Here is a 23,030-nt window from a genome sequence, read left to right as displayed (position 1 = left end):
AAAGGTGATTTGAGTGCCTTTGAACGTGGCATGATTGTTGGTGCCAGAAGGGCTGGTCTGAGAATTTCAGAAACTGCTGATCTACTGGGATTTTCACGCACAACCATCTCTAGGGTTTACAGAGAATGGTCCGAAAAAGAAAAAAAATCCAGTGAGCGGCAGTTCTGTGGCCGGAAATGCCATGTTGATGCCAGAGGTCAGAGGAGAATGGGCAGACTGGTTCGAGCTGATAGAAAGGCAACAGTGACTCAAATTGCCACCCGTTACAACCAAGGTAGGCAGAAGAGCATCTCTGAACGCACAGTGCGTCGAACTTTGAGGCAGATGGGCTACAGCAGCAGAAGACCACACTGGGTACCACTCCTCTCAGCTAAGAACAGGAAACTGAGGCTACAATTTGCACAAGCTCATCGAAATTGGACAGTAGAAGATTGGAAAAACGTTGCCTGGTCTGATGAGTCTCGATTTCTGCTGCGACATTCGGATGGTAGGGTCAGAATTTGGCGTAAACAACATGAAAGCATGGATCCATCCTGCCTTGTATCAACGGTTCAGGCTGGTGGTGGTGGTGTCATGGTGTGGGGAATTTTTTCTGGGCACTCTTTGGGCCCCTTGGTACCAATTGAGCATCGTTGCAACGCCACAGCCTACCTGAGTATTGTTGCTGACCATGTCCATCCCTTTATGACCACAATGTACCCAACATCTGATGGCTACTTTCAGCAGGATAATGCGCCATGTCATAAAGCTCGAATCATCTCAGATTGGTTTCTTGAACATGACAATGAGTTTACTGTACTCAAATGGTCTCCTCAGTCACCAGATCTCAATCCAATAGAGCATCTTTGGGATGTGGTGGAACGGGAGATTCGCATCAGGGATGTGCAGCCGACAAATCTGCGCCAACTGTGTGATGCCATCATGTCAATATGGTCCAAAATCTCTGAGGAATGCTTCCAGCACCTTGTTGAATCTCTGCCACGAAGAATTGAGGCAGTTCTGAAGGCAAAAGGGGGTCCAACCCCTTACTAGCATGGTGTACCTAATAAAGTGGCCAGTGAGTGTATACCGACCCCTTAATATTCCCAAACTATTTAATGGCTCCAACACTATATGATGGCCCGGTCACTATAATCCCCACACTGTATGATTGTATGATAGCCCCCTAGATAGCATCCATATAGCACAGTGGTCTCCAACCTTTCTGACCTTGAGAGCCACATTCAGCACTGAGAGAGGAGCGCGAGCCACATCCAGCTCCCATCTCCCTCAAAGTAGTGTCAACCAAAGCCGCCATTACTTGCATAATGATAACCAAAGCTTTTCCACACAAAATACTCCAAAGCAGTACGCTGAGATCCAGGGGTTCCCACAATACCTCCATTCAGTATTCTCCCATCAACGACTTCCAACACACCATCACATCCAGCTTTGAGCACCTCCTCTAACAGGTAGTATCATCCTCCAGCGTACCATACCTAAAACATGTCTAAATCCCTAAGACCAGTATATATGCAACCAGATCTGCTCTTCATACCTGTTTGCTAGACCTGGCTGGACCTAATGCACCAAGCTGGCAGACAGTCGCGAGCCACAATTCATAGGACCGCGAGCAACATGTGGCTCCCGAGCTACAGGTTGGAGACCCCTGATATAGCATAATACACCAGATAGTCCACAATATCGTATAATGCACTCCCCATAGGCAGTCTATAGTATAATTCACTCCCCATAGGCAGCTTCTATATTATAATGCACCCCCATAGGCAGCCTCCGTATTATAATGCACCCCCATAGGCAGCCTCTGTATTATAATGCACCCCATAGGCAGCTTCTATACAGTATTATAATGCACCCCCATAGGCAGCCTATGTATTATAATGCACCCCCATAGGCAGCCTCTATATTATAATGCACCCCCATAGGCAGCCTCTATATCAGGGGTCCTCAAACTACAGTCTGCGGGCCATATGCTGCCCGCCAAGGACTTTTATCTGGCCCCTGGCCAGGCCGACATTGAACTCATGAACTGCACTGCAGTTCAATGCCGGCGGGCCCTGTAATCGCGGGTGGGACGAGGCGCCGAGGAAAGGCATTGCGCCGCCTGCCCTGCCTGATGACGTCACAACAGGCCCGGACTGGGACTAAAATTCAGCCCTAGCATTTGAAGTTACACAGGCCCACTGGTCACATGGTGACTATATAATATCTTTGTACACTTGCAAGTGAGAGATTAACACGACTAAATAACATGTAGTCACAGCTGTGCCCAGTATTTCAGCTCAGTCCTATTTATTGCTTTTAGGTACAGTACTCCTCCCAAAGCTCTGTCCCCTTTTGTACGCACGGTGACAGAATTCCTGGCAGAACTGCTATCCATTGTGTAACCAGACCCCCTGGTCATAGCCGCCCCTATCATACCTCCCAGCTTTTGAAGGGAAAGAGGGACAAAGACTGCGGTGCGCGCAGCGCGGCGCTGCAAATTTTAGGCCACACCCCGGCCACATCCATTTTGCAACTAGTCACACCCATGTCCACGCCCAACCGCACCCATTTAGCACTACTGATCACACTGACTGGTACTGAGGGCACAGTGGCTGGCATTATGGGCACACTGACTGACACTAAGGAAGAAAGAAAATAGAGAGAGAAAAAAAAGAAAACAGAGAGAGAAAGAAAGGAGAGCGAGAGAGAAAGAAAGAACAGAGAGAGAAAGAAAGAGGGGAAGAAAGAAAGAACAGAGAGAGACAGAGAGAGAGAAAGAAAGAAGTAAAGAAAAGAAATAAAGAACAGAGAGAAAGAAAGAGAGGAAAGAAAAAGAAAGAAAGAGGGGAAGAAAGAACAGAGAGAGAGAGAGAAAGAAAAAAGAAAGATTAGAGAGAGAAAGAACAGAGAGAGAGAAAGAAAATGAGGGAAAGACAGAACAGAGAATGAGAAAGATAGAACAGAGAAAGAAAAAGAGAGAAAGAAATAAAGATTGTATAAAGATACTATAGCAGCCCGGCTACCATTGTAGTGCCCACCTGAGCCTCCCGATGCAGGACATATCATGATCCGCTCACATGGCCGGCATCCCCGATTCCAAGGCGATCCTGCTGTCTGCGCTGTCGGAGGAGCACATGGTGATGGATCTGAAGCATTCCTAGTTCCATCACAATCTCCTCATGAAATTATCTCATTTCCGGTCAGCTTCCAGCACATGACTTCCGGTGGAACGTCATGTGTGAGTTTTAAAATGCTCCTCGGGGCACCTGCCTAATGGGGACCTGTGCTGCCTATTGGGGACATTTACCTGCCTATTGGGGACCTGTGCTGCCTAATGGGGACCTGTGCTACCTATTGGGGACATGTCCCTGCCTATTGGGGACCTGTGCTGCCTATTGGGGACCTGTGCTGCCTAATGGGGACCTGTGCTACCTATTGGGGACATGTTCCTGCCTATTGGGGACCTATACTGCCTATTGGGGACCTGTGCTGCCTATTGGGGACATATTCCTGCCTATTGGGGACATATACCTGCCTATTGGGGACCTGTGCTACCTATTGGGGACCTGTGCTGTCTTTTGCGGACCTATGCTGCCTATTGGGGATCTGTGTTGTCTATTGGGGACCTGACATTTACCTGCCTATTGGGGACATTTACCTTCCTATTGGGGACCTATGCAGCCTATTGGGGACCTGTGCTGTCTATTGCGGACCTATGCTGCCTATTGGGGACCTGTGCTGCCTATTGGGGACCTGACATTTACCTGCCTATTGGGGACATTTACCTTCCTATTGGGGACCTGTGCTACCTATTGTGGACATTTACCTGCCTATTGGGGACTTATGCTGCCTATTGGGGACCTGACATTTACAGTACCTGCCTATTGGGGACATTTACCTTCCTATTGGGGACCTGTGCTACCTATTGGGGACATTTACCTGCCTATTGGGAACATATGCTGCCTATTGGGGACATTTACCTGCCTTTTAGGGACCAATGCTGTCTATTGGGGATTCTTGCACCACACCAGTCTGAGCCCGAGGTGAAAGTGGAATTCCACCAATATGGGCACTGGTGAGGCTGCATTGATGGGCACTGATCAGACTGCATTGATGTGCACTGCTCAGGCTGCGTTGATGGGCACTGATCAGGCTGCGTTGATGGGCACTGATCAGGCTGCATTGATGGGCACTTATGAGGCTGCATTGATGGGCAGTGCAGTCTGTATGTCTCTGTGTGGGCAATTTTATTGCTGGTATATTGTTTTTGTAGCGCTGTATATATGTTGGTATTTTACTAATAGCAGTTTTGAATCCCTAGGAAACAATGATATCAAGAAAGAGAAAAAATTGACTCGAAGTGTAGTATATTTGAAGAACCCAAAAAATCGTTAAGGCTACTTTTATACTTGCGTTTTTTTGTGCTGCACTGTGTTCGCAGTGCAAACGCGCATAAAAAAGCATCATGAATTTTTAATGCGTTTTCTTGTTTTTTAGTGCATGGTTTTTACAAAAAAAAGCATGCGTTTTTTTGCGCTGACGTGCGCATGTTAATGCGCACGTCAGAGCTCCCATAGACATTGTGTTTTGGGTGAATTCCGGTCGCATTGCGTACGCATGCATTTTTTTGAGACAGGTCAGGCGCACCAAAAATGCAACAGGATGCATTTTGTGCGCCTGGGCGCACAATACAAAAAACACATGCGCGTACAAACGCTTGACAATGCGCACCCATGTTAAATATAGGGAAAAAAACGCATGCATGCACAAAAATGGAGCCCAAAAAAACGCAAGTGTGAAACCAGCCTAAGTTTGATGATTTAACTTTACTTCTTCATTTTAAATATTGTATTTGTTCCTATTTTGTTTTATTACTTCTAAATACGATATGTGCAGTGTGCATAGGAATTTGTGCATAATTTTTTTTAAACTATATTCCAGCCCTCCAATGGTCCGAGGGACCGTGATCTGGCCCCTTGTTTAAAAAGTTTAAGGACCCCTGCTCTATGTTATAATGCACCCCCATAGGTAGCCACCTGCTCAAGGTCACCATAGCGGTAGAGCAGGGAGATCGATTCTCCCTGCTCTGCCGCAGAATGTAACTGTATCGGTGCACTGTCCACGCCGATGCAGTAACAGTAGCGTAGCTCCGGGAGGGCCTCCTCAGAGCGCGGGGCCCGGGGCCACCGCCCCCTCTGCCCCACCGGTAGCTACGCTACTGGTTTGTTCCCTAAATCGTGTGAGACTCACACACCCAAGTCTATGTGTCCTTGAATAAAACAGATGCCATACAGAGGCATAGTATACCTCCAATTTCTATGGATAGTGTTCATTCCCACGAATAAAAAATCGGAATGCACTCGCCCCAGTGTCTCTCTATGGTGCAGTTCACATCTGCGATTATTTTCTCATGCCAATTCAGAATGCAAAAGCAATCTCAGCATGCTGCGAATGCACCTTAGAATCGGATCGCACATATAAGTCTATGGGTGTGTGTGAAACATTGCACTGCACTCGGATATCACCCGAGTGCAGTGCAATTCCCACCCATGGCAGCTCTCGCATGAGAGAATCATCAGATGCCATACGCTAATATAATGGGACCCTGTCCATACACTGCAATTCTGTAACAGAGGAAACAGATGACAAGTGAGAAAAAAAATCGTCCTGCTCGAAATGATTTTTTATACGCGCATGTGAACAAGCTTTTAATAAAAAAAAATCACAGTAAAAGTCTAAGGTCACAGAAAGCGTAAAAAAATCCATCCCATTCTCATCCAGAAAAGTGGGACGATATTTTCTCACTTCTCATCTGTGTGCAGTCCGTATACAATGCGATTTTATACTCAGCAGCTAATAATCATTTACAAGACAACTTACAGTTTCTATGTTACCGGATTGTAATGTATCTGTAAAAATGCCACACTGTGCCATCCGATTTTTTCCGCACACCCATGGGCTTGAATAGGTGAGACAGTGAGTCTAATCTGCCATTATTTACACATATAGATACTGTCAGTGAAATAAATCGGTCATCAGCACGGCCCCATTGTATAACATTGGTCCGAGTGCCGTCCAGGATAAAAATCAGATAGCACTCGTCTGCTACCTGTGTGTGCATGAGGCCACGCTCATACATTCAGTGTTTGGTCAGTTTGTTACCTCAGTATTTGGGTATGTGCACGCGATGTGGATTCGTGTGCGGAACTTTCCGCTCGGAATCTGCTATTTTTGGCAGAATCCACAGGTCAAAATCCACGCGTTTTTCCTGCGGATTTGGCATGCGTTTTTACACCTGTGGATTCCTACAATGGAATGGGTGTAAAAACGCTGTGGAATCCGCACAAAGAATTGACCTGCTGTAGAAAAGAAACCGCTGCTTTTCCGCATGAGCTCAGCGGTTATTTTTCCATAGATTTACATTGTACTGTAAATCACTAGGAAATCTGCAGCGGATCCGCAACGTGTGCACATACCCTTTTCCCTCATATATTTGGTTAGTATTTTACCTCAGTATTTGGTCAGTATTTTCCCTCATTATTTGGTCAGTACTTTACCTCAGTATTTGGTCAGTATTTTACCTCAGTATTTGGTCAGTATTTTCCCTCATTATTTGGTCAGTATTTTCCCTCATTATTTGGTCAGTATTTTCCCTCATTATTTGGTCAGTATTTTCCCTCAGTATTTGGTCAGTATTTTACCTCAGTATTTGGTCAGTATTTGACCTCAGTATTTGGTCAGTATTTTACCTCAGTATTTGGTCAGTACTTTACCTCAGTAATTGGTCAGTATTTTACCTCAGTATTTGGTCAGTATTTTACCTCAGTGTTTGGTCATATTTTACCTCAGTATTTGGTCAGTACTTTACCTCAGTAATTGGTCAGTATTTTACCTCAGTATTTGGTCAGTACTTTACCTCAGTAATTGGTCAGTATTTTGTCAGTACTTTACCTCAGTATTTGGTCAGTATTTTACCTCAGTATTTGGTCAGTACTTTACCTCAGTAATTGGTCAGTATTTTACCTCAGTATTTGGTCAGTTTTTTACCTCAGTATTTTACCTCAGTATTTGGTCAGTATTTTCCCTCATTATTTGGTCAGTACTTTACGTCAGTATTTGACCTCAGTATCTGTAAGCCAAAACCAGGAATAGGTGATAAATACAGAAGTGGTGACGTGTTTCTATTATACTTCTCCTCTGATTGTCCCTACCTTGGTTTTGACTTACAAATACTGAGGTAAAAAAAAGTGATCAAATACTGAATGTGTGCATGAGCCCTAAAACTTGGCCACCTGTCCACTTTTCTGCCAGGTTTTACACCCAGAACCAGTCGGGCTACCTTAGACCTAACTAAATATTATGTCTGTTATATTATGCCTGCTGACTGAGATAAGTGGTCCAAAAGTCACTTAACACTACCCTGGTGTCCACCCCAGTTCCTGGTGTCATGGCAATGGGCGGTGGGCGCCTTCCTCTGCCTTCTGCCCAGGACACCTGATGTGAGTGCGGTGTATTAGCCCAGCAAGTTACTGGGCAGAGCTCCATTTCTCGTCAGACGGTGCAGACAAAGCCAGCTTCATTGTCGCAGCATTGTCATGTACAGTACGTGGTGCCCCGCTCCCCTCCCTGCTGCTGTCAGTTTCCTGGGCGGCCATGGGGAGGAGCTGCCACTAGCAGCAGCAGCAGGAGGAGGAGGTTTTTGGCCTCTGAATGGATGAACTTAGGATTCTCCTCTTCCGTTTCCAGCACTTCAACAGCCAGAGAAACCAACAACTACTAGTAGTGAGCAACCCAGCGCACAGGACTGCGGGCAGAGGGAGGGCACAGGCACACCTATTCCCAGTGCGTGTGACAGATGGGCATAGTGGCTGCAGGGGAGGTGATGGGGCACTGCCTTGCTGCAGTTCCCTAGCTCTGGGTCACAGATGTGAGTGGCTGGCACTGGTGCAGTGTGGGGCACCCTCTCCTGCCTAGTTGCATTATCCTGCATTGCTATTGTGTGTGTAGGCAGTGCCCTCTCTGGCTGCTACTGTGAGACACTGTGATTCCCTTTTTTACATGAGTGTGATTGCTGCTGTGTATTACGCAGCCTTTGTGTGTATGTGACAGCCTTGGGCATATTTGCTGAGTGTGCCAGGGAGGTTTCTTTATTTACTCTGCCAGCTGTGGTGCCAATATTGCTGGTGTGTGGTCTGTTGGTGCTGCATAAGGATAAGGCACCATGAAGAAGTTTTCTCGGATGCCAAAATCAGAGAGTGGAGGTGGAGGTGGTGGACCGAGCCTGGGTACTGGATCTTCTGGAGGGGTGACCGTGGGCAGAGGCTTCACTGTTGGTCGTCACCAAGTCACGGTGGAAGAGCTGGTGGCAGAAGGTAACTTTATGGTTATTTTTTATTTTATCTATGTGTCATATATACTGCTATAGTAGAATGGGGGAAATATATATATTTGTTCCTCTCAATTTTCAGTGCTGCAAGTAGTAACCCTGTCCCACTGTGTGATTGTGCAATGGCAGGGAGTGTTCTTCCATTGTACTGTAATTATATTGCTGCTACTGACACCAGAAACTGCTAAAAAACGGATTTCTCTCCCCCTCCATCCCTCAGTATTGCACTCAATATTACCATTTAAAACCACCATAGGTATCTTAAAAATGACCACCTAGATAAAGTGGTTCTGTTCTATATGTTCTCCTGCGTGACACTATAGTAACTGTGCCTGTAACATGCGGGGGCCTGAGTTCTGAATTGGGGGGTCTTGGCTGTACATCAGGAGGTGGGTTCTTCTATACATTGAATTTGGTACTCTTATTAATGACTTATCAGTCCGTGTAGACTGCTTGCCTAGATACCCATCAATTTTAATTACATTTTTTTTCTTATGTCTACTGAGAAAATCATGTTGCACTAAATCACAAGTTGGACCCCAAAATATATATATAAAAAAATTATGGAACCAGTCATCTAATGCTGCCCGAACTATGGGTAGCATGAATCAGAATCACTGGCTATTGATCCCATTGACTGACATGTCTATCCCTATACACGCAAATAGGAAAACACCTATCCATCATGGAGAGCAGAGAGGGGAGAAGCTGCTGGGGTCCTGCATATTGTTCTCTACCAATTTTTCACTGAAACGTCACATTGTTTCAGAGTATAACATAGAGCAGATCGCATACGGGATAGTTTCCAAACTTGAGCATAGACTTTAATAGGGAACTGGTCAGTTGATTCATGCTGGTTCAGACTGCATATATCAGGTGACCGGTTCGCTTTAAAGGGCTATTCTCGTGTTTTGGAAATTATGTCTTATTCCATAAATACGGGATAACTTCCTGATTGCTGGGGGATCGACCACAGGGACCTCCACTGATCCTGAGAATCAGGAAACCCTGTGTAAATGGCACGGCATTCGAACATTCACACTGCCGCTCCCTACCTTCTGGTTGTAGAGCCAAAGACCAGCTGAGTGTAACAGAAGTCCAGATGATTGACCACCATTCCCACTTACATGGGCTCCTCAGAGTCCCGGTTCTCATTCTAGATGGGAGTCCCACTAGATCTTCAGCCATCAAAAAGTTATCCTCTATCTTTAAGGTAATTTTAAAACTTGAGAATACCCCTTTTAGGAAATGGCTTTTATAATTTATCAGAATATCTAGAATCTATCTACATTACAAGAAATAACCATTTATTGAATATTACAATTTATTATACATTCGCACACCAACCAAGGCAAGTCAGTAGTGTAATAAACATGACCATTAAAAAAAAAAAAAAAATTTCTTGGGGACTGATGTGAAAAAAAAAATTGCATGTACTCTTTAAAAACTGCTTCCGCATCCATCTGCTATACTGATGAACACACGGAGCCAGTCATGTCCACAATTTACAGACATAACAGACTCGTAGATCAGCTGTAACTGCAGAATCCAAGCCTAAATCCTGATCGAATCCAATATGTGTAAACGTGGCCTTACAGCAGACATTACATTTTTATGAAAATTGTGGTCCCTGAGGTGCCATTTCTGCAACCGCAGCTGTATGATGCAGAATAGGCCATGTGGATTTATACTCTCTGGGAAATCAGTGAACCTGGAAGTTTTCTAAACTTAATTTAAGCCTATACCATGAACTCTTGTTCTTTTACTATTTTCCCATTTGTTTGTAAAAATGTGCATTGTGAACACAGATGTGTATTGTTGGGATATTCATCCCGAAGATTCATTGTACATGGCCATTGCAATGCGTCTATGGTAGTACCGCACATTACATAAATCTGTAGGTAAAATCCATGTTTAAGAAAAATGAGCCCCTTGTGAGTTTGGGAAAATTTTGGGTTTTCCTTCATAATTTTTCCCTTTTTTTTTGTGGTCAAATGTTACATGAATGTTTGTAGTGTTAAACACTTCCTAAGCAATGTTCGGTTTTTTTTTTCTCTGTGCCATCTTGATGAGGTTTTAGGGTCACTGGCATTATTTTTTTTTTTTTACATTAGTAAAGGAAACCCCTAGTCTGGAAACACAGATGAAGATTCTGATGTAGTTTTTAAAGCCAAAGCCAGAAGTGGATTCAGCAGAAAGGAAAAGTTTGAGGATATGCACAAATGACATATTTTTCAGGCGGGTCTGCTTCAAAACCCACCTGTAAAAGTGCCCAGAAAATGCTCAAAAGAATGAACATTTCAATGTTAAAACGACTGGCTGTTCATATGTTTATATGCTTCAGGTTTCTAAAGATGTCAAGAGGTTAAAAGGAGCGAGCTGACACTTCTTCAGGCATTTTCTGCCTTGAAGACATTCTATACTTTACAATACAGGTCAATGAGAAAGCACAAAAGATGCTCATAGAATCGTAGAGTTGGAAGGGACCTCCTGGGCCATCTGGTCCAACCCCCTGCTCAAAGCAGGATTCGCTAAATCATCCCAGTCAGATGTCTGTCCAGCATCTATTTGTAGACAGCTATTAAGTCTCCTCTCAGTCTTCTCTTTTGCAAACTAAACAATCCCAAATCCTGCAACCTTTCCTCATAAGACAGGGTTTGCAGACCGGTCACCATTCTGGTTGCTCTTTTCTGAACTTGCTCCAGTTTGTTGATGTCTTTTTTTTAAATGTGGTGCCCAAAACTGGACACAATATTCCAGATGAGGTCTGACCAAAGAGGAGTAGAGGGAAATAATGACTTCACGTGATCTAGACTGTATGCTTCTGTTAATACATCCTAGAATTGCATTTGCTTTTTTTGCTGCTGCATCACACTGTTGACTCATATTCAGTCTGTGATCTATTAGTATACCCAAGTCTCTTTCACATGTGCTGTTGCTTAGGCCTATTCCTCCCATTCTGTATATGCTTTTTTCATTTTTATTGCCCAGATGTAGTACTTTGCATTTTTCCCTGTTAAAAACCATTCTGTTAGTTGCTGCCCACTTCTCCAGTTTACTTCTCATGGAGCTTTTTGAATGTCTTACCTGCATTTTTGCTTAAAAAACCACTTGCAAATTCTTAATTGTTGAGCAGAGTTAAAATTTCTGGAAAATGCCTGTAAGAAAAAGGGGCGAAAAAGACCACTGGAAAAATGTTCAACCACCCCAGCAGCAGTCAAAAATGTTAAAAAAATGCTCAGGAAACAACTAAAAAAGACTTCGGGAAAAAAAATGCTGGGTTTCCTAATGGTGTGCCCACACAACTACCTATTCTGACTCCCTCGTATGCTAGAATGTTGTGCAGAGAAAGTCGCTGCCAAACAGCTGTCAGTTGCTTATCTCCTCTTGCAAGAGAAAAAGAGGGTGTTTAAATCTAAACCGACTGATATTTCTATCCCCCAACATCATCTGTCATCAGGGCAGAAACAAGAGACAGAACATGTCTATGGTGGGTTTGAAATATGTAATGTGTATGAGGGCTTAAAATCCTTTTACAGTGTTATCCCCAGAGTTGTATTGTTTCATGAAACACAGTAAATACATTATGATTAATAAACAGTCCAACCCCAACATAGTTTCTTATTTGTAATTTTGTCTTTTCTCATCTCTGTCTGCTCATGGGTGCATCCAGTTTCGAATGGGCCTATTCTTATCTGCTAAAACTACATTTCCCAGCATCACTTGCTTCTCTTCAGTGCTTCAGATCCCTCCCCCCTCTCCAATGTGGTGCTGATAAGCACCAACTCTTGAGTTATCATCATGCTAATCGAAGTCTATAATTTATGTTATGTCTCTGTGCGCTCTCTGCTCCTGTACAGTATCCACCTTGCTGCTATTATCTTCTGCAATCTTCATCATTATAGCTGCAATGTGGTTTGACATAATTAGTTGGTTTTAGCAGAGCTCATCTGTCCTGCAATCCTCCACAATGGCAATGCAGAGCTGTGTTTGTTGCCAGCTACTGACAGATAAGTAGCATGAAACTGCAAATGCCTCGAAATTGCTGCATACAGCCAGGGCTGTGGAGTCAGTCGGTATCCATTTTGGTGGAGTTGGAATAAACATTTAGATTATTGTAAGACCAAATTGTGATTTTTGCGAATACCCCTCCACATTCTTTTTGAATACATTCAAGAGCAATGTTCCCTGCGAATAGAACCTCACTAAACTTTTACTTTCACACTTTGCAAAGTCTTTAGTTTTTAGTACCTGGGAATCTACATGTTAAAGGCACCATTATCTCCTGGTTTTCAGATTCATGTAATTTAGCAAGTCGGGTTAGGTTTTGTTGATTTTTGTTCTATTTATATAAATCCGATTGTCCAAATATAAAAGTAATAGTATTCCATCATGGTGGAATTAGGAGTCTTGATTAAACGTGGGAAATCTGCCAGTTTGTCTCTAAATTCATCCATTTCAAGGAAATGACACTGAAGTTTCCAAACAATGTAATTGTTTTATTATGCTGTAAATGAGAGATTTCACAAGTTGAATGGGAAACTCCAGTGATTTTTCAACTATGAGTATTTCTAAGGCTGCTCTTCAGATGAATATGGCTTTCAACTACAAAAGTTTGTATGTAGCTCCTAAAAAGGTCCAGTTGACCATGAAATGGGCACATTTTGGATTTAAACTGAAAGCCGCAAAACTATGAAGGAATATATGGAAACATGGAGTAAAGAATAGACATACTAAACAAACCATAATGTGCTAAACTTTAGGCTGTGTGCCCACGTAGTGTTTTTTTAAGCGTTTCTGCAGCGCTTTTAGACAAGCGATTCTGCTGTAGAAACGCTTAAGAAAAGTATCAATTTGATTTTTAATTAAAAACGCACATGTTGTGCCAATGGTGCGTTTTTAACCGCTGCGGAAACGCTTAGCGATTAAAAACGCAGCATGTTCATAAATTTTGCGGAATCGCACGCGATTCGGCATACCATCAATTATATGGACAAAAACTCTTAGGAAAACGCATGCAAAAACGCTTGACAAAGACTTACAAAAGCGCATCAAAAAAACGCATGTATTTTCCCGGGAGCAGGGTGTGTGATTCTGCTCCGGTTTATTCTGCTTCAGAATCGCTACGTGGGCACATAGCCTTAAAGCATTCAGAGTGCCCTGTTTTTTACTGTGATGACAGCTTTTCAAACTCTTTGCATTTTCAGAGTCAGCTTCATTAGGTAGTTTCTTAGAATGGCTTCAAATGGCCAGGTATGCCTCATCAAAAGTTTATTTGTGAAATCCTCAGTGACGCCAACACTAGCCACTGATGCTGCACAGCCTCCCAGCCTGACCTGCAATGAACTCAGCAGCGTGGGAAAATGAACTGTCACAGGCTAGGAGGCTGCGCTGACATCACTGATGCTGACTCCTGCAGCTTCTCATTCATTCATCAGTGGTTTACAGTCAGGGCGCTAGCATTAGCATCGCTCCCAGTTGTAAACTATTTAACCCCCAGATATGGATTATGCCATGGGACTGTTCGCCGGACAGGTATGGTATATTGTTATTTTTTAAATTTTTTTATTTATTACAGGAGATCAATGGCATTGTTTGAATTAGCAAAAGAATAAAGATGGCAAAACAGTGTGTTCTTTCATTTCATTAAAATACTTTTTTTCTGCCTGTGTGTTTATTTAACCCTTTACAAACTTTAGGATTAGTAATTATTGACACCTCTCTATTACTAAGCCAGGTTTAATGTCACCTTACAATACAAAGGTGACATTAACCCCTTATTAACCCATATGCCACCACTACAAGGCAGTGGGAAAAGCGAGTGTCGGAATTGAGCCTTTTTTGGGGGCAGATTTTTTTTTTTTTTAGCTGGGGGGGGGGGTCAGTAACCATGGTCCCTTTCTAGGCTATGAATATCTGTCCTCAGTCATTGGCTTTCCCTCTCTGGGTCAGAAAATTGCGCGGGAGCCCCCGCCAGTTTTTTCCGTAAATACATTTTTTTAGTAAATATATACAGGTCCCAAATTTTACACACATGCTACTAACCGTATTAGAAATTGACATATATAAATCTAACTGTATGTAAACCATGTCTCCTATCCTGTCAAGTTCTGCAATGATTTTACAGAAGCTGACAAATGAATTATCGACTATTCTGCTATCTATCTCCTATCGCTCTATGAAATATAAAGATATTTACGTATGTGTGTGTGTGTGTATATATATATATATATATATATATATATATATATATATATATATATATATATGTGTGTCACTAATATATATACAGTGCCTTGTGAAAGTTTTCGGCCCCCTGGAACTTTTCAACCTTTTCCCACATATCATGCTTCAAACATAAAGATATCAAATGTAAATTTTTGGTGAAGAATCAACAACAAGTGGGACACAATTGTGAAGTTGAACGAAATTTATTGGTTATTTTAAATTTTTGCAGAAATTCAAAAACTGAAAAGTGGGGCGTGCAATATTATTCGGCCCCTTTATTTCAGTGCAGCAAACTCACTCCAGAAGTTCATTGTGGATCTCTGAATGATCCAATGTTGTCCTAAATGACTAATGATGATAAATATAATCCCCCTGTGTGTAATCAAGTCTCCGTATAAATGCACCTGCTCTGTGATAGTCTCAGGGTTCTGCTTGAAGCACAGAGAGCATCATGAAGACCAAGGAACAATACTTTCACAAGGCACTGTGCCTATACTATGTGTATATTTCTATTCTATTGTAAGCTGTCAGTGTGTTTTTACTGTACACCACACTGAATTGCCAGCTTTTCAAAGGACACCGTTGCGTATTTCTCGCTAGTCACACTGACCGTCTGTGTGGTGTGCAAGTTTTCCTCGCACCGATAGACTTATGTGGGTGGTGGGAGCTGCCTCATAGATTAACAGTAACCCAAGTGCTATGCGATTTTTTTTTTTTTTTTTTTTTTTTTTTTTTTTCCCCCCCCCTCACATAGCACTCGTCCGTATTCCCTCTCTAGTGTGACTCCAGCCTTAAAGGAATATTCCCTAATTTCCAATGTGTAAGACAATTAAAAATAAATAGGCAGCTTTCCTTTCTGATTGACAAAGATAGGGCCTGAGCAGTGGATATATGGACAGTGGTTGTATTTTTATGGGACACCCTATTAAGCTTTGTCATATAGTGTCTGCTAAAGTACTTTGTCATAGCTGGTATAGGAAATAACTTAGTGGGTGGTAACTTTTCATTCTTGTGTACAGAATTGGAATATGTTCATAGGGAACTCCAGGATTATATGTTAATGATTAGCTATTTTCTTTTCATCCAGAAGCTGACATAGGCAAAGTAAAGGCTGCATAATATGTAGTATGTGAGATTATAAATTTTTTTCTTTTTACTCATGAAAATTCCACAACTATATTACAACCTGTTGAATGTCGTGCAGTGAGCATATTTGATGAGGACACAGGTGGCACTGCCATCAGAGGCACCCTACTCAGCTAGTATGTTTACATCTCCACTTGATGACTTCATGCTGACTAATAACATGCTGCATATCCGCTGCATGATGCATACGTCCTCGCATGATCCTTTAATTTGCCTTGAAGGAGTTTGTGAACTAGTCTTGAAGTAGTATTACATTTTGTATGTTTAATAATCTGGTAACAACATTTAATAGTTTTAAAAGATATATTTATTAAAAGTTAAACTCTTTATTCCCCTTAATGGTTCATATTGTGGATTAGTAATTTATGCCCTTCACACCGAAGCCTGTTTTCACCTTCCTGACACGGCTAAATTTTACAATTCTGACCAGCTTCACTTTATGTGGTGATAACTCTGGAACTCTTCAACAGATCCCACCTATTCTGAAATTTTTTTCTTATGACATATTGTACTTCATGATAGTGGTAAAATTTGTTCGATATGATTAGCATTTATTTATGAAAATATCGGAAATTTGTCGAAAATTTTGCAATTTTCACAACTTTTAGTTTTTATGCCCTTAAACCAGGGCATAAAACACACATGTCTACTTTACATCAACACAATTTTTGAAAAAATATTTTTTTGTTAGGAAGTTATAAGGGCTAATATAACACTGAGTAGTGAAAATTAAAAAAAAAAAATAATCACATTTTCCCCCACAAATGCTTTTTATCCTCCAATTTTTTTTATCTTCACCATGTTAGCAGGGGAAAATGGACCACAAAATTTGTTATGTATTTCTCCTAAGTACGAAAATACCCCATATGTGGAGGTAAACTACTGTTTCAGTGCACATACAAACCAGACAGGCCTAAATGCATCTGCACTAATACAGGGTGCAGCGGACCCAAGTAAAATGGCAGCTGCACAGGTGCATAAATACCAAATGAAACAGCCAGCCTACAATCAGGGATTGGCCGTGTGGTACACCAGTGCAGAAGAAATAATCCGCATGTGGCAGTGTTCACACAGGGAATGCAGGGCTTCTGGTTCACAACCTCTTAGTAACACCACATAGGGGGGCTGCCCGGTGCAGAATTTTTTGGAGGATTTTTTTCCTCTTTTTGAGGTTTTCATGTTTCGGTGCACAGCAGTGCTCAGAGGATGGAGTGACGTTCTAGAACGCAGATTTTGATGGAATGTTCTGAGAGTGTCATGTTGTGTTTGGAGAGACCCTGATGTGACTAAACAATCGAAGCTCCCCACAAGTGACCCCCAAAGAATATATCTAGATCTGTTTTGACCATCTTGAATCCCCAGGTGCTTCACAAAAGTTTATAAAATTGAGCCATGAAAAATAACTAGATTTTTAGCATCAAAATGTTGTTTTAGCCCCAGATTTAACATTTCCACACAGGGAAATAAGGAAAAATGGCACCAAAATGTGCCCCACAATTTCTGCTGATTGTGGAAATTTTTCCATATGTGGCTGTTCAGTACTGCTTAGCCATACGGTAAGACTTGGGAGGGACGGAGCACTCTTTTCCTCCTGGAGCGCAAATTTTACTAGAATCCTTTGAAGACTCCATATACAGAGCCCCTAAGTGCTAGAAGAGCAGAATCCCCCCTCATGTGACACCATTTTGAAAATTATACCCCTTTGGGAATTTATCCACAGGTGTAGTGACTATTTTGACTCCATGGATGTTATCCAGAAACAAACTGCCATTGTATGACCAGTACGTTGTAGGCCCTAGTACATTGCAGTCGCCAGTATGTGGTAGTGCCCAGCTCATGCTTCTAGAGATATGCACCTATAAATTAGGCAGGCTTTCATCGCTACAGAAATGCCAAACATGTGGACTCTAAGGCTAAGTGCAGACGTACCGGAACTCTCGCGGAAATTACAGCGAGAATTCCAGAATTCCATTCCGCGGGAAAATCGCATTTTAAATTCCCGCGATTTTCCCGCGGAAAAACTAGCATTTTGCAAGCGTATTTAGCTTGCAAAATGCTAGCGTTTTCCAAGCGATCTGTAGCATCGCTTGGAGAAGTGATTGACAGGTTGGTCACACTCATCAAACATAGTGTTTGACGAGTGTGACCAACATTTTACTACTGAGGCCGCCTATGCAGCATCAATAGTAAAAGATAGAATGTAAAAAAAAAAAATAGTGTTATTCTCACCTTACGACGTCCCGCGCATCCGTTCCCAGTAATCCTTTGCGAAAATGCCCGCGATGACGTACGTTCTCGCGGGATCGCGATGTCTCGCGAATGATCGCGAGAACGGACGCCATCGCGGGCATTTTCGCAAAGGCTTACTGGGACCGGGAGCGTGGAGAGGCGGAAATGCTGCGCGGGACGCCGGAAGGTAAGAATAACAATATTTTTTATTTTAAATTCTATTTTTTACAGGGATATGGTACCCAAAGCCCGGAGGACAGTCTCCTCTCCTCCGGACCGTGGGTACCATCCGCAAATGTTCTGCTTACTTTCCGCATGGTGTGCACAGCCACATGCGGGAAGTAAGCGGAACAATGCATTCCTATGGGTGCGGGATCTCCGCGATTCCGCAAATTAATGAGCATGCTGCGTTTTTTACCGCAAAGCGATTCCGGCGCAGTAAAAACCACAGCATTAGCACAGCATTGCGGAATCCCATAGGAATGTATGGGATGCTTATTTTTCGCGGCAAAATCGTGCGGTTAAAACCGCCGCGGAAACGAGAAAAAAAAACGCCACGTGTGAACTCAGCCTAAGGCCTTGTGCACACGGTGCGGATTCTGCTGCGGATCCGCAGCAGATTTAGGTGCGTTGTACAGTACCATTATTTTCAAGGGTAAACTGGAAATAGGGCCCATGCTGCGCATTTGCTGCGGGTTCAAATCCACAGCATGTCAATTCTTTGTGCGGAATCCGCAGCGGTTTCACACCTTCTCCATTGTAGAGGTGTGAAACCGCAGGGCTAAACCGCAGGCTAATCCGCAGGTAAACCGCAGGTCATTTGACCTGAGAATTTACCTGCGGATTTTCCAAATCCGTGCGGAAAAATCCGCAGGACCTCAAACTACGTGTGCACATAAAAAAAAAAAAATTGAGCTTGGTTTGAGTTGATATACATGCATGTTGTCATTGGCCATAAAACCTGCAAAAGACAAAATGACGTGTGCACATAGCCTAAATGTGGTTTAGGCACACTGGGGCTCAGAAAGAAGGAGGGCATTTGAATTTGTGAGTGCAAAATTTATTGATTTTCTTTGGGGGGGTGAGGAGCTATAGCACTTTTCCAGAGGCATTGTTCTACCATTAATGTGGAAGCCCCCTATATTTCCATTAAAGGGAATCTGGCACCCCATTTTTTGAGTATCAGCTGCGGCCACTGCCATCAGGGGCTTATCTACAGCATTCTGTACTGCTGTAGATAAGCTCCCAATGTAACCTGAAAGATAAGAAAAATGAGTTATATTATACTCAACGGGGGGGCGGTCCGGTCTTGGTCCGATGGGTGTTGCGGTCTGGCGGCTCCCTTCTAATGGTGATGTCCTCTTCTTTGCTGCCTGTCGTGGCTCCGCAGGCGCACTGCTCTGAAGCAGCAAAGAAGAGGACGTCACCGTTAGAAGATGGGAGGCGCCAGACCGCAACACCCATTGGACCAAGACCGGACCGCCCCCCGGTGAGTATAATATAACTCATTTTTCTTATCTTTCAGGTTACATCGAGGGCTTATCTACAGCAGTACAGAATGCTATAGATTAGGCCCTGATGGCGGTGGCTGCAGCTGATACTTGAAACGTGGGGTGACAGATTTCCTTTAACAGATTACAGACCGGAGTGAGGGCTTGATTTTGTTGTGGATTGAGTTGAAGCTTTTGCTGGGAACATTTCACATGACTTTTGGGATCACATTTATCCGTGCTCTACCGTGAGCACTTAAATCGGTGTTTACATCAAAATTTCACTATAATGTGGCCGCAGAGGTACTCTGGCCTCTGTTCAGCGGTTTCCTATTTAGAGGTGCACAAAACTGTGGAGGACCTCAATTTTGTGCACGCCTAAAAGAACACACTGTTGGATCATAGGTGGCCAGATGGCATCCACAGTTCCTCCATCTGCCTCATTATATGTAATCTACCGCTGGGGGTTCTGTCTGAATCACGTATTTCAGAGATATACACAGAAACCCCAGTGTAAACGCTCAGCATAGAGCCTAGGATAAATGTGAACCAAGCCTTAATGTGATCTTTGGGATGTAGAATGAAAAAAAAGCAACAGCAGGTGAAAACTTGGTTTTATTTATTTTTTACACAGTTTCTTGTGCAGTATAAGTGAATAGACGACTATATTCTTTGGGTCAGTGGGAATACAGCAATATCAGATTTAAATCAAGTTTGGTTGCTGTCACATACTAAAGGACACTTTTCATTGCGTTTTTGCATTGCCTTATTTTGAGAGCTATAATTTTTCCATATTTTGGCCACAGAGTCATGTGACGGCTTGTTTTTTTGCAGGACGAGTTGACATTTTTATTGCTACCATTTTCAAGTACAAGACATTTTTTGCTCACTTTCCATTCCGATTTTTAGGAGGCAGAATGAATGAAAACCAACAATGCAGGAATTTTTTTTTTTTTTTTTTTAATGCTGTTCCACGTGTGGTAAAATTGATAAGGAAGCTTTATTCTTCGGGTCAGTATGATTACGGTGATACCACATTTATATTTTTTTTATGTTTTGGTGCTTTTACACAATAAAAACTATTTTATAGAAAAAATTATTTTTGCATCGCTTTATTTTGAGCTATAACTTGTTTTTCCGCTGACTGAGCTGTATGGAGGCTTGGTTTTTGGTTTGACGAGATGATATTTTCAGAGGTACCAGTTTTATTTACATTCAACTTTTTGATCACGTTTTATTCCACTTTTTGGTCAACGGTATGATAAAGCATTGTTTTTTGCTTTTCGTTTTTTCATTTTTTTAACCGTGTTCACTGAAGGAGTTTACTAGTTGACAATTTCATAGGTCAGGTCATTCTGAATGCGGGATACTAAATATGTGTACTTTTTTTTTTTTTTTTCTTTTTGTTATTTAGTGATTTTTTTTTCTTAACTTTTTTGTTACATTGTCTCAGGATGAGACATCAACTTTATACTGGCAGATCACTGATTTAATACTCTGCACATACTAATGCATTGCAAAGCGTTAGATCAGCGTCTGATAAACAGGATGAAGGCGTGTCAGCTTGTGCTCTGAGAATTAGCTGACAGGCCACAGTCCCTTGGTGACCCCGCGGCCACCTTTCAGCCCAGAGTCACCATGGAGACCATTGGCATAACTCGATCGCGTTGTGCTGATGAGAGCCGATGACACTGCCACCATTGACAGCAGCATCACAGGGGCATACAGAGCTGACAACCACATTTCATTTGATCGCGTGAGCCCACACGATCATGGCGCCGTGTGTGTATACATATATATTATACATATACAGTGAAGGAAATAATTATTTGATCCCTTGCTGATTTTGTAAGTTTGCCCACTGACAAAGACATGAACAGTCTATAATTTTCAGGGTAGATTAACTTTACCATTGAGAGATAGAATATCAAAAATAATATAAGCTGCAGCCACCGCCATCAGAGGCTTATCTACAGCATTACAGAATGCTGTAGATAAGCCCCCGATGTAACCTGAAAGATAAGAAAAACGAGTTGGATTATACTCACCCGAGAGGGGGGCGGTATGATGGGTGTTGCGGTCCGGTCAGGCGACTCCCATCTTCATGCGATGACGTCCTCTTCCTTGCTGCCTGTCACGGCTTCTGTGCAGGCGTAATTCTCTGTCCTGTTGAGGGCAGAGTAAAGTACTGCAGTGCGCAGGTGCCGAGCCTCTCTGACCCTCAACAGGGCAGATAAAGTACACCTACGCAGGAGCCGCGACAGGCAGCAAGGAAGAGAGTGTCATCGCATGAAGATGGGAGGGCCCGGACCAGGACATCCTTTGGACCGGACCCCCGGGTGAGTATAATATAACGCGTTTTTCTTATCTTTTAGGTTACATCGGGGGCTTATCTACAGCATTACAGAATGCTGTAGATAAGCCCCTGATGGCGGTGGCTACAGCTTATATATATGAAAAAATAGGTGACAGATTCCCCTTAATGTGCTTGTTTTTGAGTCAGTCATTTTTTGCCTTGGCTGTATGTTTTGTGTCATTGGGTTGCTGGAAGACCCAACCACGACCCATTTTTAATGTCCTGGCGGAGGGAAGGAGGTTGTCACTCAGGATTTTACGGTACATGGCTCCATCCATTCTCCCATTGATGCGGTGAAGTAGTCCTGTGCCCTTAGCAGAGAAACACCCCCAAAACATAATGTTTCTACCTCCAACCTCCATGCTTGACAGTGGGGACAGTGTTCTTTGGGTCATAGGCAGCATTTCTCTTCTTCCAAACACGGCAAGTTGAGTTAATGACAAAGAGCTCAATTTTTTTCACATATGACCATAGCACCTTGTCCCAATCACTCACATAATCATCTAGGTGTTCATTGGCAAATTTAAGAGGGGCCTGCACATGTGCCTTCTTGAGCAGGAGGCCCTTGTGGGCACTGCAGGATTGTAAACCTTCACGGCGTAATGTGTTACCAATGGTTTTCTTGGTGACTGTGGTCCCAGCTGCCTTGAGATCCTTAACAAGTTCCCCCGTGTAGTTTTAGGCTGATCGCTCACCTTCCTCATGATCAAGGATACCCCACGAGGTGAGATTTTGCATGGTGCCCCAGATCGATGTCGAGTGACAGTCATTTTGTAATTCTTCCATTTTCTTACTCTTGCACCAACAGTTGTCTCCTTCTCACCCAGCGTCTTACTTATGCATTTGTAGCCTATTCTTGCTTTGTACGGGTCTATGATCTTGTCCCTGACATCTTTAGACAGCTCTTTAGTCTTTTGTAAAGGTGACTATGTAAGTCAGCTGTCTGTAATGCAGATAATGAGTTGATTAGGGCATCTAAGTGATCTGTAGGAACAAGAACTATTAATGGTTGATAGGGGATCAAATACTTATTTCTCACTACAAAATGGAAATTTATATAAGTTATGCAATGTGATTTTCTGGATTTTATTTTTGATTTTCTCTCTCAATGTTAAAATTAACCTACCCTTTAAATTATAGACTGTTCATGTCTTTGTCAGTGATCAAACTTTCAAAATCGGCAAGGGATCAAATAATTGTTTCCTTCACT

The 23,030-nt window shown here is 42.7% G+C and overlaps 1 protein-coding gene across 2 annotated transcripts in view; it reads left to right on the top strand.

Moving 5' to 3' along the window:
- The first annotated feature begins 7,614 nt into the window (after positions 1-7,614).
- The window catches only part of BMP2K (BMP2 inducible kinase), a 336,621-nt gene continuing 321,205 nt past the window's right edge, over positions 7,615-23,030 (top strand). For both annotated transcript variants that reach the window (XM_073543101.1, XM_073543092.1), the window contains exon 1: positions 7,615-8,357. In XM_073543101.1, coding sequence (XP_073399202.1) covers positions 8,207-8,357 — 151 coding nt within the window. In that variant the 5' untranslated portion in view covers positions 7,615-8,206. The remainder of the gene's footprint in view (positions 8,358-23,030) is intronic.

This window comes from Dendrobates tinctorius, unplaced genomic scaffold, assembly GCF_039654945.1.
Source record: "Dendrobates tinctorius isolate UK_male_01 unplaced genomic scaffold, ASM3965494v1 ptg000011l, whole genome shotgun sequence".
Taxonomy (NCBI): Eukaryota; Metazoa; Chordata; class Amphibia; order Anura; family Dendrobatidae; genus Dendrobates; species Dendrobates tinctorius.
The sequence above is the reverse complement of the archived record's forward strand: the minus strand, read 5'-3'. Positions and strand labels throughout refer to the sequence as shown.